The sequence below is a fragment of the Myxine glutinosa genome, chromosome 4 (genome assembly GCF_964187855.1).
Source record: "Myxine glutinosa chromosome 4, kmMyxGlut1.1, whole genome shotgun sequence".
Classification (NCBI taxonomy): Eukaryota; Metazoa; Chordata; class Myxini; order Myxiniformes; family Myxinidae; genus Myxine; species Myxine glutinosa.
In genome coordinates, this window is record NC_136264.1 from 88,651,702 (window position 1) to 88,669,562 (window position 17,861).

The following is a 17,861-nucleotide window of genomic DNA, read 5'->3' on the forward strand; positions in this document are numbered from 1 at the left end:
AGTCCATTGAGATTTTTTTTTTTTTAATCGCGGCATGGTCAGTCATACACCGCCCGAAATAAGAGACGGGAAAATGCCGAGATATATATATTTTGTTTAAATCGCGGCATGGTCAGTCATACACCGCCCGAAATAACAGACGGGAAAATGCCGAGATATATTAAAAATTCGTCCATTTGATGACAATCGTCACGATGAAATATTTAATTTATACGTCGTCACAATAATATGGAGAGAGGAGCATAGCTTCGTTCACGTGTCGCCACACACGGGAAATTGCTGAGATATATATTTTTTAAATCGTGGCATGGTCAGTCATACACCGCCTGAAATAACAGACGGGAAAATGCCGAGATATATTAAAAATTATTCGCCACACACGGGAAATTGCCGAGATATATTTTCACTTTGCACAAAAATAACATCAAGTAATCGAATCAATAGGAATGTCCTGTGCCTATAACATCAACGTTATAGGCAACGCTGCATCTAGGCATTGTGTAACATCGACGCGGCTTTTGTTTTAATTAAAACTTTTTGTACTTGTTTTTTTTTGTATACAGAATCGAGGCTCGTGAAAGAGCTAACATTTATCACACAAACAAATCAAACAGACAAACAAAATATATAAAAAGAGGGAGCGGTAGACAAGATGGGGAGAGAAGGGGAAGCACACAAACACAACATTTGAGAGCAGGGACATCGCGAGATGTGTGGGAGGGAGAGGGCTTGGGGGGAGGAGGCGTGGGAAGGGGGGGGGGGGGTGGGAGAAGTATAAAACACAAGGACACCAAGGACTTCCAGGAAAGAAGTTGGTATTTCAAAAAAGTGGATTTGGGGTGAAATTAGTGGGGGTAGAAAAGATCAAGGTTTTGGATGGGGGAAGATAAGAGATGGTGGTGAACAGCTGTTTTAAAGACCTGGAGGGAGGAGTGGGATTGAAGAGAGTGAGGGAGTTTGTTCCAGAGGTGGGAGAAAAGAGGAATGAAGGAGTGAAGGTGAGCAGACAGTCTTGATTTTGGCAGTTTAACCATAAGAGGGTTGCAGGCAGATCTTGTGCGACCTGTAGGAATATTTGGGGGACAGAGCCCAGAGAGAGCTGGGGGGGCAAAGCCGGAGATGAGTCGGTAGAAGACGGAAAGACCACCAACCTGCCTGCGGTGAGTGAGTGAAAGGCCCTTGGAGTTAGCTTCATCGCGGGAGATTCCAATGATTCTGAACGCTTTGGTTTCAACAGCATGAAGACGAGCTAGGTGTGAGGCAGGCGCACCGGCCCAGAGGGGAGAGCAGTATTCCATTGAGCTGCGGATGAAAGTTTTGTATGTGGTGAGGAGCTCAGGTGTGCCAAGGAAGGACTTCGCACGACGGAGGATGCCCAGTCGGCGACTGGCTTTGGAGGCCAGATTTGAAATGTGGTTTATGCTGTGCAAGCGAAGCAAAAAGTAGGGTTAAGCATTTGGTTCAATTTCTGTCTGTCTGTCTTTCTGTCTACAAACGTCGTCAGTTTATGATTGAGGAATAACTTGATTTAGATTGAATGTTATGCAGTATTTTGAACATGAATCAGAAATCAAACCTGCAGTTTAGCAGTACCTTGGCTCTGAATTTGTCCCGACCGCGCACGTGCGGAGAGCGAGATAATGTTTTTTACACTGTCCGCCTGTCTGCAGGCAATCAAACCAAATTGAAAATCATTCCAGACAGGAAACCTACTGTTTTTAAGGACGTCATAAAGGATGCAAACAACAGGCACGAAGAACTGATGTAACATGTCAACTCGGGTGGTGTAATAGACGCTGCATCAATGGCGGTAAACTTCCGAATTAATTTTTCCAAGATCTTTAAATTCATTATTTTATTTAAATTGAATTATATAATTGATCATTGTAGAACACAAATTGCCTCATTGCCACTTTCAAAATCCGTCTGTTTACCAGTACTTGTCCTTAGACAAAATATTACTGCAGTTTATGTCATTACGACCAATCAAATTTGCCGCTCTAGACTCCGCCCATGTCATTGTTTTTTTCAAGACACCGAGGGGTAAGGTGTTCCATGAATTCTCCACTTCCCTACGTAATTGATTGAGGATACAGAGCAGATTAAAATCCTTGTCACTCCTGAACGAACATCAAATGAATCCACCTATCTATTTCCATGATGAGCCACTAGAAGAAGTTCAATCTCCAGAACTTCAAATATGACCTCAACTGGGCCTAATATATAAGATAGTTGGCGTTCAAAACCAGTTGCAGACTCGGCATCTTTCATCGTTCCAAGTCATTCGTTTCAAAATCAAAACTATTAACAGCCTGCAAGGTCTTTTGCAGTACTTCAATGGAGTACTGCTCTCTCCTATGGGCTGGGACCACTGAATCACATGTGTCTCTCCTGCATACCGTAGAATCTAAAGTCGTCAACATTATTGGCTTCTCCCGCCCATACAGTCACATGAAAAAGTAAGTACACCCCTTGTAAAGTTTTGACTTTTTCAACATATTTCAACATACAGCTATTTGATTTTCATTTCAACAATATTGATAGATAAAGGTGATATAATATAACAAATATCATGAAACATTTACATTTTGTAGTCCATTGTATAATTTAAATAAACATAAATGCAAATTTCGCATGTGGAAAAAGTAAGTACACCCTTGGCTCTAATAGGTGGTATTGCCCCCTTTGGCAGAAACAACCTGAAGTAGGCGTTTCTTATAACTGTCTACCAGTCTCTGACATCGACTGGGAGAAATTTTTGCCCACTCCTCCATGCAGAATTCTTTCAGCTGTGCGATGTTTGAGGGGTTTCTTGCATGCACAGCTCGTTTCAAATCCCCCCCACAACATCTCGATGGGATTTAGATCCGGGCTTTGACTTGGCCATTCCAGAACCCTCCATTTCTTTCTTTTCAGCATTCCTTGGTGGATTTACTGGTATGTTTAGGGGTCATTGTCATGTTGCAAGGTCTACCTTTGGTTGAGCTTCAACTTTCCAACAGATGGCCTCACATTATCCTCAAGCACCCTCTGGTACAATGAAGAATTCATAGTGGATTCTATGATGGTGAGCTGCCCAGGCCCTGATGCAGCAAAGCTGCCCCAAACCATAATATTTCCACCACCATGCTTTACAGTTGGTATCAGGTTCTTGTGGTCAAATGCTGTCTTTGGTTTTCGCCAAACATGTATTCTGGTACTGTGGCCAAATATCTCTACCTTTGACTCATCTGTCAAGAGCACATTGTTCCAGAAGTGCTGGTCTTTGCCTCGGTGTTCATTGGAAAACTTTAGTCTTGCCCTGATGTTCTTTCTGGACAGCAAAGGTTTCCTCCTGGCACACCTCCCATGTAGATCAAATTTGTGCAGTCTCTTTCTAATGGTAGACTCGTGCACTTTGACATCAACTGTGGCAAGAGCTACCTGTAGGTCCCGTGATGACATTCTGAGGTTCTTAGAGACTTCTTTCAGCATCTTGTGGTCTGCTCTCGGGCTGAACTTGTTGGGGCGGCCTGGCCTGAACAAGTTGGCAGTTGTTTGGAATCTTCTCCACTTGTAGATGATCTTCCGGACAGTCGAATGATTGATGTCAAATTGTTTGGAGATCTTTATAAATCCCTTCCCAGACTCGTCGGCATCTATAACCTTCTTTCTGAAGGCCTCAGAGAGCTCTTTTGATCTCGGCATGGTGACGCCGCACACTTCAACAACAAAGGGAAAACCAAACGAAATGTCTGAGGTTTAAATGAGACAGGTTCCTCCAAGATCCTCTCTAACGATGTTCTAATCATTTGCACCTGAGCTGGTGCACCTGATTCTAATATTAGGTATTTGAATTAGTGATAAATGTAGGGGTGTACTTACTTTTTCCACATGCGAAATTTGCATTTATGTTTATTTAAATTATACAATGGACTACAAAATGTAAATGTTTCATGATATTTGTTATATTATATCACCTTTATCTATTAATATTGTTGAAATGAAGATCAATTAGCTGTATGTTGAAATATGTTGAAAAAGTCAAAACTTTACATGGGGTGTACTTACTTTTTCACGAGACTGTATGACGCCAAAGTAAAGGCCTGTTGGTCTCACATCACAGAAGGGTCGGTCACCTCTCTATTTTGTACCACCTCTTTTGGTCTAGCTCCCTTTGCTGTCTCAGCCCTCCAGCCCCAACTAGCTCATCCAGGATGCATCTGCTTTTTCAGCAGCCACCGCCTGATTAAACTCCCAAAATCCAAACTTACTGCACACTCCACTCTTTTGCACCCTCCACTCTTTTGCACCCTCCACTCTTTTGCACCTCTCTTCTCTTGTTTGTGGCCCTGCCTTCAGAGACTGTTCACTCGCACTCTTTCCTCCAGAGGTTCAAACAAGCTGTGCACATGTCATTTCCCATATGTACCAGTGACCTTTTCTACCCCCAATGACCCTACCTAACCTCACCCTCCTACAGTCTTACTTGCAGGTTACTCTGGTCTGTTCCTTTTCCTTATATCTCTCTCTATCTCTCTATCTATCTCTATCTATCTATCTCTCTCTCTCTCTCTCTCTCTCTCTCTCTCTCTCTCTCTCTCTCTCTCTTTCTCTCTCTCTCTCTCTCTCTCTCTCTCTCTCTCTCTCTCACTCTCTCTCTCTCACTCTCTCTCTCTCACTCTCTCTCTCTCTCTCTCTCTCGCTCGCTCTCGCCCCCTGCTGGCCGTTTCGTGTGTTGGGCGTGGCAAGATGGCGCGTGCTCGTGCTTGTGTGTTGTAGCTCCTGGCTCGTGTTGTTTTTCATCCTCTCCCCACCAACCTTTTTACCTTTCCCCTTCCTTTGGTTTTTTCCTTTTGTACTCTTGTCGTGTATGTTGACCTTTTTCCTCCCTTCCTGCTTCGTTACCACCTGTCCCTCGTTTTTTTTCTCCTCCTTCGAGACAGAGAGAGGGAGAGCCAGCACGGTAAGGGTTTGTTTGAACCACGTTTTTTCCTAACGTGGTTTAAACCGTGCTTTCGTTTCTAGTTACTTAATATATATATTTTTTTTCTATTCTTTTTTTTTTTTGGGATTATACAAATCTATTTGCTTTCACTTCGTTTCTCCTTTGACGATATGGCTAATAGGAGTAGCCAAAGGCCTGCCGATCGTGTTACCGATGAGGGTTTATCGCGTAAGCACGGGCTGTGCCTTGTCCCACCGTAGGGAGTTGAAATGGATGACATTTTGCTTGCGATTGGGGATTTGATCGACGTGAGTAACATTCGTGCCGCGTCTCGTATGAATCACAAAATTGTGGTTTTTGTTTCGCAAATAAGTCTGGCCGATATTGTTGTGCAGAATGGTTTGACCTTGGGAAACGATCTGTTTGTTCCTGTGTCGTCGATGGACACGCCGGCAGTTAAAGTCATTCTGAGCAATGTTCCGCCTTTCCTAGGTAACGAGGAAATCCTACACAAGCTAGGTGAGTTTGGCACTGTCGTCTCTCGAATCATTAGGGTTCCTCTACGTACGAGAAACGGCAGGTTGAAGCACGTACAATCGTTTAGACGTTTTTGTTTTGTTGTTCTAAAAGACGCAGCGAAGCAGTTGAACACCTCCCACACCTTTAAAGTAGGCGAGCATGAATATAGAATCTTCATGGCGACCGAGACCTTGATCTGCTACGGATGTGGAGCACACGGACACACTAAGCAGTATTGCCCAGACGCCAAGAAGACGTACGCTACAGCAGCTGGGTCGGCCCCCCCTGTAACTGATGCAGTGCCCCCCGTTCATGAGCCTGGTGGAGTACAGACGCCCACACCAGAAGACCAGGGTGTGGAAAGTGGTGGCGGTGTTGCTGAGGTTAGTGCAGCAGGGGTGCACCCAGTCGATGAGGACAAGAGGCTGCAACCTCAAGAGAATATGGTCTTTGAGGAGGTATTGATGAAAGGCACCGAGGCTAAGAGGAACCTAAAACGTACCTTTTTGAGCGCCGAGGTGGAAGACAAAGGTAGCAAAGTGATACTCGTACAAACAAACAGTATCTCAGACTATCCTGATGATTCTCAGCAAGCTGGGCAGGGTGGTGACGAAACAGAGGAGAGTAGGACTTCATCCCTTGCTCTTGTTGAAGAAAATCAATGCAGCAGTATTGGTTGTGATGATGGCACCATTGTCCCTTGTGACAACGAGCAGTCCCAGGGCCTGAGTGACAACGGTTGTTGCTCACATCCGGTTGAAACGACCAAGGATGATGGTCCAAGCAGACCTATAATAGGCAGCAGTGGTGGCACAGATGTGCCCCTTGTGATGCAACAAGAAGACTGCAGTGGTGATGACACAGAAGGTGTGCCTGCTCCTGACACACAACAAAGGAGTTTCAACGTTGATGTGGTTAGGGAGCTGGATGAGGAAGCTCAAAGCCTTGTGTCTGTGAATGATCATCAGGGAGAAGAACAGATGGAAGCAACAAAGGAAAACGTCATCAGTTTCCTAAACGAGACGTTTAGGCAACGCTACGTTGTGATCAAAGACCATTTTCCCGATGTGAAAACTTTCATCAGGGCTGCAAGACCCCTCCTGCAAAGAAATGACCCAATGGAAATCTCGGAGGCCCAATTTCAGCGTCTTCGGAAAGCGGTCACAAAGGCGAATAAGGAATTGCAGGCGGAGGGTGAGTTACCTTTGTAAATGGCTTTGCGAAAGATATGTATCGCATCCCTGAATATCAATGGGGGTTGTACCCCCTTACGAAAAATTCAGACAATTCAGGCGATGGAGAGGGTGAAAGCCGACATCATCCTGATACAGGAGACTCATGCTACGAACACCCTGGTTGCTGAATGGGGAAAACTTTATCGAGGGCAGTGGTGGCTGAGTGGTTTTACCACACCCAAAGCTGGTGTTGCCATCGCCTTGAGTGATAGAATCCCTGCTCGGAAGATTGTCTTTAAGGAAATTTATAAGGGACATCTGATAGCGGTGGATTTCTATTGCAACACGCAAAGGATCATCATTGTGAACGTATATGCACCGAGTGAGCCCATGGAAAGAAGAGTGTTCTTTTCCACTCTGCATGACTTTGTAAAAGGACTGGATACAACCGCTTTCATCTGTGTTGCTGGTGATTTCAATTGCACTATCAATCCTTCCGTAGACAGGACCGGTCATGAACCCCATCCAGCTTCTATGAGGATTTTGGAGAACATCATCAAAAATCAGCATTTGAAAGATGTTTGGAGGTTGCAACACCCAACTTCACGGTGCTATACGTGGTGCAGATGCCATGATGGGAGGATATCAATGGCAAGGCTAGACAGATTCTACGTGAATAAGCCAATGCTAAATGTGATGGCCACAACCCAGATACTCCCAACTGGTTTCACAGACCATTACCTGGTTTCAATGGGTTTTAATTTGCCTCTGACCTCAGGGGGTAGTGCGTATTGGTCACTTAATACCCACCTGCTGAATGATATGAGATTCAAAGAGGCTTTTCGAGCCGTGTGGGAAAGAATTCGGTCCTCCAAATTTGAACATGCTAACCTTCGACTGTGGTGGGACCTCGCAAAGGGTCAGGTCAAATCGTTCTGTCAACAATATAGTCTTTATGCCACTAAATTGCAAAATCTCTCGATTGATTCATTAAAGGCTGAAATTGCAGCCCTGGAGGAAAACATTAATACGGCTGGGAAAGACACTACAGGTGACCGGCTGCTATGGACTAAAAAGGCAATGTTGACTGAACTGGTACGGCAGCGAGCAATGGGCACCCTGGTACGCATGAGAATGAGTTATTTAACGTTGGATATGCCAAATAAGGCCTTGTTTGGTTTGGAGAACTCTGTTAAAAAATCACAACAGATTCATGGGCTACGTGCTGCTAATGGGCCAATAGTGACCTCCCAACAGGAGATTAAGTCTGTTTTGAAGGTTTTTTATACAAACTTGTACTCCCCCCAGAGCATAAGTAATGAGACCTTGCAGGAGCTGACTACCGGGCTTCCAAGACTTGAGGAAGACCAGCAACGCACATTGAACATGTCAGTTTCGGCTGCTGAACTTGAAACTGCTATGCGGAGCTTGAAGGATGGTAAAGCCTCTGGGATTGATGGTTTGCCCGGAGAGTTCTATAAGACTTTTTGGAAACTTGTGGGACCTGACCTGCTTGAGGTATTTGATGAATGCCTTCATGTTGGAGAGCTTCCCCTGTCCTGCAGAAGAGCAGTCATTTGCCTGTTGCCAAAGGCTGGGGACACTCAACTAGTCGAGAACTGGCGGCCTGTCTCATTGCTGTGTGCGGATTACAAGCTTTTGTCGAAGGCCTTAGCAAACCGTTTGGGAACTGTGATCAGCTCTATTGTGCACCCTGACCAGACCTACTGTGTACCAGGAAGGTCAATTTATGACAATATTTTTCTGATAAGGGATATTATTTCTTGTAATAAGTACGTGCGTGCCAGTTTTGGGTTGTTGTTTCTTGACCAAACAAAGGCTTTTGATCGTGTTGATCATACATATTTGTTTTCTGTTCTGGAGCGGATGGGTTTTGGCGAAACTTTCATTTCCTATGTCAAGCTGTTATACACTAACACCTTCTGCATGATGAAAGTAAACAACAGTTTATGTCCCCCTTTTCCTTTCCGTCGGGGTATCCGTCAAGGGTGTCCCCTTTCTGGACTTCTGTATATAATTGCCCTTGAACCACTCTTAGCATCCATCAGGCAGCGAATAACTCAGGATGTGGGAGCCGTTTTTGGTTCAAGATTTGTGGTCACAGCTTATGCTGATGATGTATGTGTTCTGATTAAGGGCCCAAGTAGTGTTGCTGCGGTGCAGCGTTGCTTTAAAGACTACTCTGCGGCCTCTTCCGCCGAAGTAAATTGGGGCAAGAGTGTAGCCTTATGGTGCGGTTCAGATAACCTTTCTTTAACACTGCCACCGTCACTCCCACATAATCTAGAGTGGAAAACAGATGGAGTCAAATATCTTGGTGTCTATCTCGGCAACCAGGAAGTAGAAACGAAGAACTGGGAAGGAATGATTGAACAAATTACACACCGGTTGAAACGATGGGAAGGACTGCTACGATCTCTTTCTTATAAAGGCCGCTCTCTTGTTATAAATAACTTGATAGCAGCAAGATTATGGCATAAACTAATTGCCTTGCAGCCACCCAAGGAGTTGATACCAGCCATCCAGCGGGTACTGGCTTCGGCCGCAAATACTGTACCATCCTCGGAAGGAGGGTGGACATGGAATTGTGGAGGTGTCCACCCGGCTTATGGCTTTTCGCCTACAGTCTGTGCAACGTCTGTTGTATGCTGAAGAGCTGCCCTGGCGCTCATTTGCGTTTTTTCTTGTTTGCAACAAGCGGGAGGCCTGTGTTATGATAGGCACTTGTTCCTGGTGAACCTTGACCGTGTCAGCTTAGTTTCAATCCCAACTTTTTATCAGGGTTTTGCTGAGAGTTTGGAAAGGTTTTGGGGTTTATCGTATGCCTTGAGGCTTATAATTGCCGGATGTTTATCCAAGAGCCTATTTTCTATAACGGTTTTTTTTCCATGCATTCCTCATAGTCCGACTTTGATTAGGAAATTTACTCAAGGAGGAATTGGCAAAGTTTGTGACCTGAGGGATACATCTGGGACAAAATGGATGTCTGCTGGCAGGGGTGGCGGCCATTCTTGGTTTAAGATCCGTGCGTATTGTCAGCCAAATTATACGCATCGTCAAGAGGAAGTTTAAGGAGTTAAATATTGGCTGGGAAGGTATAAACAATGTCGAGGATGTTCGGCTGTCTTTCCCTGAAATTAAGGTGCTCCCAGCTCTCCAGTCGAATGGTGAACTTGTCTCTCCTTTTCATTTGGCAACAAAGGCTGGTATTCACAAGCTCCTTCGAGAAAACCAAGCATCACCCTTCTCCGGAGTAACAAGAGTGGCCTTGTGGTCCGAAAGGTTAGGGCCAGGGTCTCCTGCCCACGCCACTGTGGCCTAATATGTACAAAATTACCTATTTACGGGTTCCTCGCAGATATCCAGTGGAGACTAGCACATTGGGCTCTCCCTACGAACACCTTTGTTCATCACCTTGACAGCTCAGTGCCAGTAGCATGCCCCTTCTGTGTACAGAAGGAGGATCTCTTTCATGCCTATGTGAAATGCGAAAGACTAATACCTCTTTTCTTGATTCTCACACACCTTTTTGATCAGTTGTCTTTTCCTTTTACTTCACATTCTTTTATTTTTTGGTGTATCTTTCAGACCCTCCTGCAAGGACTCTGGTGTCCTCCTAAACTTCTTAGCTGCTGTAGCAAAATACTCTCAATAATATAAATCGAGGAAAATTAAAATTGATAATGGGCATGGGTTCGATGTTTGTACCTATGTTTAAAGGGCTGGTGTCTGCAAGAATAAGGTTAGAGTTTGATTATTATGTGGCGAATGAAAATGTCAAACTCTTTGAATGCAAATGGTGTATCAATGAAGCCTTATGTGTTGTGAATGAATCGAATTTGTGCTTTTCTTTTTAACATTAAGAACTGTTGTTTTTTTCTATTTTTTTTCTCTCCTGTAAAAATGTAACTTGACCTGGTGTGTTTTTTTGTGAAAATAAATGGTGTTGCAAATTCAATTCTCTCTCTCTCTCTCTCTCTATCTCTCTCTATCTCTCTCTATCTCTCTCTCTCTCTCTCTCTCTCTCTCTCTCTCTCTCTCTCTCTCTCTCTCTCTATCTCTCTCTCTCTCTCTCTCTCTCTCTCTCTCTCTCTCTCTCTCTCTCTCTCTTCTCTCTCTCTCTCTCTCTCTCTCTCTCTCTTCTCTCTTCTCTCCTTCTCTCTTCTCTCCTCTTCTCTCTTCTCTCTCTCTCGCACTCCCCTTTTCCTGTTTTTTTTATATACAGAGTGAATGCTTATGTAGGAGATAAACCATAGAGTGGACAAGGACAGAGCATAACAAAAAGACAGTTGAAAGAAGGGTGTGGATGGGGACACATCAACAGTAAGGTCGAGGGATAAAGGACATGGCATCTTCTACCGACTTGAATAAAGTCTTCTACCGACTCCTCTCTGGCCTTGCCCCCCCCCCCCCCCTAGCCCTGTCTGTGCTCTGTCCCCCCAAATACTCCTACAGGTCGCACAAGATCTGCATGCAACCCTCTTCTGGTGAAACTGCCAAAATCAAGACTCTCTGCCACCTCACTTCACTCTTTCATTCCTCTTTTCTCCCGCCTCTGGAACAAACTCCCTCACTCTCTTCAATCCCACTCATCCTCCAGGTCTTTAAAACAGCTGTTCAACCACCATCTCTTATCTTCCCCCCATCCAAAACCTTGATCTTTTCTACCCCTGTTAATTCACCCCCAGATCCACATTTGTGAAATACCGACTTCTTTCCTGGAAGTCCTCGCTGTGTCCATGTGCTTTTTTTTTTTTTTACCTCTTCTACTCCCCCATTCCCCTTCCCATGCCTCCGCCCCCCCCCCCCCAAGCCCTCTACCTCCTTCAGATCTCCCGATGTCCCTGCTCTCAAATGTTGTACTTATGTGCTTCCCCCCTCTCTCCCCATCTTGTCTCCCGCTCCCTTTATTTCGTCTTATGTGTCCGGTTTTTTTTTGTCATTAATGTTAGCTCTTACACGAGCCTCGATCTTGTATACAAAAAAAAACACCAAAAAGAAAATGGGGGAAATGAGAGCAAAGGGAGAGGGAGACAAACAGTTGTTGTTTCGGATGCGGCCTGTGGATCATTTTCTGGAAGCGTGGCAGTTACTCTCATGCAGTGCCACTGTTATCAGTAAGCTGGTACTCATTTTGCCAGCCTTGGAAGGACGACAGGCTGAGTGAACTCACCTGGTGTTGTTTCAACGTCACAACAGGGGTTCAAACTCAAGACCCTTTTTTTTTTTCTTTTTTTTTTTTTGTATACTGAATCGAGGCTCGTGAAAGCTAACATTTATTTCACAAACAAATCAGACAAACAAAATATACAAAAAGAGGGAGCGGAAGACAAGATGGGGAGAGAAGGGGAAGCACACAACCACAACATTTGAGAGCAGGGAGAAGTGTGGGAGGGAGAGGGCTTGGGGGCAGGAGGCGTGGGAAGGGGGGGGGGGGGGGGGGAGGTATAAAACACAAGGGAACCGAAATTAGCGGGGGTAGAAAAGATCAAGGTTTTGGATGGGGGAGGATAAGAGATGGTGGTGAACAGCTGTTTTAAAGACCTGGAGGGTGGAGTGGGATTGAAGAGAGTGAGGGAGTTTGTTCCAGAGGCGGGAGAAAAGAGGAATGAAGGAGTGAAGGTGAGCAGAAAGTCTTGATTTTGGCAGTTTAACCATAAGAGGGTTGCAGGCAGATCTTGTGCGACCTGTAGGAATATTTGGGGGACAGAGCCCAGAGAGAGATGGGGGGGCAAGGCCAGAGAGGAGTCGGTAGAAGATGACTTAAGACCCTTACATCTTAAGCCTGTCACCTTAAGCGTTAAGGCAACACCAGGCTGAACAGGTGGTGAGCAAGGCAGATACAGGTGCAAACTCTTACAGAAGTGGAGGGAAAAACTGTGAAAGGAGCAGAAATGGAACAAAAATTTTAAGAGGGGCATGGGGAGGAGGGACCCAGAAAGAGGTGGGCTTGGGGGAGGACGGGTATAGGGAGATAATGATGGTAGAAAATTCTGGATTCAAACCATTGTCTGGATTGGACAAAATGATCTGGATTCAAACTATCGTCTGAGTTGGACAAAATTTCTGGATTCAAACCAATGTCTGGGTTAGCCAAAATTGTCTGGATTGAAACCATTGTCTAGGTTAGCCAAAATTGTCTGGATTGAAACCATTGTCTGGGTTAGACAAAATTGTCTGGATTCGAACCATTGTCTGGATTGGACAAAATTATCTGAATTCAAACCATTGTCTGGGTTAGCCGAGATTGTCTGGATTTAAACCGTTTTCTGGATTGGACGAAATGATCTGGATTCAAACCATTGTCTGGGTTGGCCAAGATTGTCTGGATTTAAACCATTGTCTGGATTGGACAAAATTGTCTGGATTGAAACCATTGTCTGGGTTAGCCAAAACTGTCTGCATTTAAACCATTGTCTGGATTGGACAAAATGATCTGGATTCAAACCATTGTCTGGATTGGACAAAATTGTCTGGATTTAAACCAATGTCTGGGTTAGCCAAAATTGTCTGGATTTAAACCATTTTCTGTATTGGACAAAATGATCTGGATTTAAACCATTGGCTGGGTTAGCCAAATTGTCTGCATTTAAACCATTTTCTGGATTGGACAAAATGATCTGGATTTAAACCATTGGCTGGGTTAGCCAAATTGTCTGCATTTAAACCATTTTCTGTATTGGACAAAATGATCTGGATTTAAACCAATGTCTGGGTTAGCCAAATTGTCTGCATTTAAACCATTTTCTGTATTGGACAAAATTGTCTGGATTTAAACCATTGGCTGGGTTAGCCAAATTGTCTGCATTTAAACCATTTTCTGGATTGGACAAAATGATCTGGATTTAAACCATTGGCTGGGTTAGCCAAATTGTCTGCATTTAAACCGTTTTCTGGATTGGACGAAATGATCTGGATTCAAACCATTGTCTGGGTTAGGCAAAATTGTCTGGATTTAAACCATTGTCTGAATTGTCCTCCACGCACGCACCAACCCACGTACATCATACCATGCCACAGCATCGCACCATCCACTGGTGGTAAGACGTGGCTTTATCACCATACACAACATAAAATAAAGGAAATACTTTAATACACGATAAAACTAAATTAAAATTCCAAATATTACATTTATTTGAAATGCAGGCGTGGCTTTAATAATCAGAATTAAATAATAACGTAACAGGGGACTTTCAGAGAAACTCGTTTGTGACATCATCTCTAAATTACATATGCTTTCGGGAAATGGGAGGGGTGCAGGAGTTTCAGAGAAACCGGTGTATGTTTTTATGATTTCGTCATTACCTGCTTCCAAAAGGTTAGAGTGAACACGATGGTGGAATGCGATGATGATGAGGCTGAAACTTGTCAAAAACAAACACCATCAAACCTTGTTGTTTGGCCAACAAGAAGAGAATTTGAAAACCTGATACAAGCGTATTTGTTACTCGGGTAGTTGTGTACTGAATATAGGTAAATTTATTACATAAGCAATTATGATTGAATGTTTAACCCATCCCAATCTCACCATGCATCCTCCTCCCCTCCCACCTTTTTCCACCAAAGTGTGTACATAATAAATGTATGGGCTCGAGCGGTTAATTAAGTGTTTTTTATGATGCCAGTTACTTCCAAACCCCACTCCAGGTACTGCAGCGTGTGTCCGACATAGACCCCTGCTTTCTGCCTCCAACGCCTCATCTACCCACCGGGCTGCCAGGCAACCTGACGTTGGTGACAAGGCCAGAACTCACAGAGCTACACCTCAACGTGCCTGTGTCCCTAAGTGGTATGGTCGCCAAGGTAACATCCGAATCGCCACTCCTGTATGAGTTGGATGGCTATAAACACGTGGAGCCAGAAGCCGCCACACAATGCTACCTTGGCTTGAAGGACTCTGAGCCTCATGACACAATCTGGTCCGAATCAGGGGCCTTGCAGTCCCTGAAAACAGCCGTTTCACATGACAAACGACACATCAACCACCACTCAGTGTGAGTACAGTATGTTCAGCTCATGCGAATTGTCCCATAAATACGGTTTCTTCAAATGTACAGTGCATTCAGAAAGTATTCAGACCCCTTCACTTTTTTCACATTTTGTTATGTTGCAGCTTTATGCTGAAATCGTTTAAATTAATTTTTTCCCTCATCAATCTTCACTCAATACCCCAAACCCCATAATGACAAAGAGAAAACAGGATTTTAGAAAGTTTTGAAAATTTATAAAAAAGAAAAAACTGAAATATCACATTGACATAAGTATTCAGACCCTTTGCAATGACACTTGAAATTTAGCTCAGGTGCCTCCCATTTCTCTTGATCATTTTTGAGGTGTTTCTACACCTTGATTGGAGTCCACCTGTGGTAAATTCAATTGATTGGACATGATTTGGAAAGGCACACACCTGTCTATATAAGGTCTCACAGCTGACAAAGCATATCAGAGCAAAAACCAAGCCATGAGGTCAAAGGAACTGCCTACAGAGCTCAGAGACAGGATTGTGTCGAGGCACAGATCTGGGGAAGCCTCCAAAAAAAAATCTGCTACATTGAAGGTTCCCAAGAGCACAGTGGCCTCCATAATTCTTAAATGGAAGAAGTTTGGAACAACCAGGACTCTTCCTAGAGCTGGCCGCCCGTCCAAACTGAGCCACCGGGGGAGAAGGGCCTTTGTAAGAGAGGTGACCAAGAACCCGATGGTCACTCTGGCTGAGCTCCAGAGATCCTGTGTGGAGATGGGAGAAACTTCCAGAAGGACAACCATCACTGCAACACTCCACCGATCTGGGCTTTATGGCAGAGTGGCCAGACGGAAGCCTCTCCTCAGTGAAAGACACATGAAAGCCCGCTTGGAGTTTGCAAAAAAGCACCTAAAGGACTCTCAGACTGTGAGAAACAAGATTCTGTGGTCTGATGAAACAAAGATTGAACTGTTTGGCCTCAATTCTAAGCGTCATGTCTGGAGGAAACCAGGCACCGCTCATTACCTGCCCAATACCATCCCAACGGTGAAGCATGGTTGTGGCAGCATCATGCTGTGGGGGTGTTTTTCAGCAGCAGGGACTGGGGGACTGGTCACTGGTCAGGGTTGAGGGAACAATGAACGGAGCAAGGTACAGAGATATCCTTAATGAAAACCTGAAACAGAGCGCTCAGGACCTCAGACTGGGCTGAAGGTTCACCTTCCAACAGGACAATGACCCTAAGCACACAGCCAAGACAATGCAGGAGTGGCTTAGGGACAACTCCGTGAAGGTCCTCGAGTGGCCCAACCAGAGCCCTGACTTGAACCAATCGAACATCTCTGGAGAGACCTGAAAATGGCTGTCTACCGACGGTCCCCATCCAACTTGACAGCGCTTGAGAGGATCTGCAGAGAAGAATGGCAGAAAATCCCCAAATCCAGGTGTGCAAAGCTTGTCATGACATACCCAAGAAGACGCGAGGCTGTAATCACTGCCAAAGGTGCTTCAACTGAGTACTGAGTTTAGGGTATGAATACTTATGTCAATGTGATATTTCAGTTTTTTCTTTTTAATCAATTTGCAAAACTTTCTAAAATCCTGTTTTCTCTTTGTCATTATGGGGTATTGAGTGTAGATTGATGAGGGAAAAAATGAATTTAAACGATTTCAGCATAAGGCTGCAACAGAGCAAAATGTGAAAAAAGTGAAGGGGTCTGAATATTTTCTGAATGCACTGTACACATAATGGATGTCAGGAGCCATATATATTTTGTGCAGTTGAACTATACATGCATATAGTGGTGCGAGGCAATATTGTTTCCTGTAAGTCATTGGCAATGAGGTGTGCTGGCTGTGTACTACTCGCAGGATCCACAGCACTGGGGATGGATGTACGGCCCATGTCATACCAGGTCGGATCATCGGCCTGCTTAAGGTTCGACTCAAGGATGCCGTCGGCTTCTGCGAACAGAACAAAATCATCCCCTACAGTATGCTGCTGTTTGTTTGTCCTTGAACTCCATTCGCCAAATACTCTTAACTCCAAATAAAATATGTCTCAATCTTTCATAAACTTAAGCAGCTTCTGGGGGTTTTAATCTCTAATTACCTCTGCCACAGAAGGTTGTTTTCAACACTGTCTGTCTGGGAACAAGATATCTCAAAAAGTTGGGGAAGGATTGAGACAAAAATTGGTGGGCAGGTTGGGTGCGTGACAAGAACGGAATGACTAGATTTTGGTGAAGATCCGGATCCAGGTACTAGAATTTAGAATTTTATAATTTTTAAAAATGATTCTTCACCATTGAGTGATAGGACAAAAAACTATATATATCATGATTTCTCGAAAGGTTATGGGTGATTTATAGTAAGCGGCATGGAAGGAGCATACCTGTCAATAGCTTGGTCACATACCTGCCAGCCTAGTGTTCTTACCATATCATCACCATGGCTTGCTCACAATGGCCGAACAGTTCCTAACCGGTCCATTGAAGCACAAAGTACTACCATTGCTCCATTTTGTGGCCGCAAGTCATTACTTGGCCCCGCCCACTAACAGGAGGTTTTCACACATACAATCTTATCCATAGCTATACTGTCTATAAATTACACACACTGTCTCCTCAGCATCACCTTTAGCAAGACGACGTACCCTGACAATTTCCCTGTTCACAATAGGCCGTCAGCTGAAGCTCCAGAAGTGGCTATAAAATGAGATCCGTTCCACCATCTGGGGGAATACTATTCCTTGATGGTTTTTGATTGCTAACAATGGACCCGAGCTGTTGTCCGACATCCATCAACCGTGGCATTCGGCATGGACACGGTAGATGGGGAATAACACAAAACTGAGCGTAGGTCGAGCCCTCTGGTCTGAGCGATAATAATTAATCATCCTTACGAGAAATTGTGAGTCATTTCGTGGCACTACCTCCTTCACAGACGTAGTCATAGACTTAGTTGCATGCATGAATGTCTTCAACTTGTTTGCTTTGATAGTGGCAAAGAAATCATCTGATTGAGTCATACACAGCACAATTCAATTGTAAATAACACGACTCGCTTGTACACAGAATCTCTGGACCTACTTTCTGGACCGTGAAAGAATGTACACTGTCATTCTTGATGAAATCGTAGTGTATTAAGCATCTTAAACCGGATTTTTCTCCCGACATACTGACACCTCCAGCTGAAATCACAAATCCATGAGCGCTGCCATTTTGACTAGTCACATGATGAAATCAAGGGATTT

General features: G+C 44.3%; 1 protein-coding gene across 1 annotated transcript in view; it reads left to right on the plus strand.

Moving 5' to 3' along the window:
* The window catches only part of MAB21L4 (mab-21 like 4), a 69,548-nt gene that overhangs the window by 22,065 nt on the left and 29,622 nt on the right, over positions 1 to 17,861 (plus strand). Inside the window, exons 2-3 of the mRNA XM_068112888.2 lie at positions 14,290 to 14,636; positions 16,478 to 16,599. Of these exons, the coding sequence (XP_067968989.2) occupies positions 14,290 to 14,636; positions 16,478 to 16,599 (469 nt within the window). The remainder of the gene's footprint in view (positions 1 to 14,289; positions 14,637 to 16,477; positions 16,600 to 17,861) is intronic.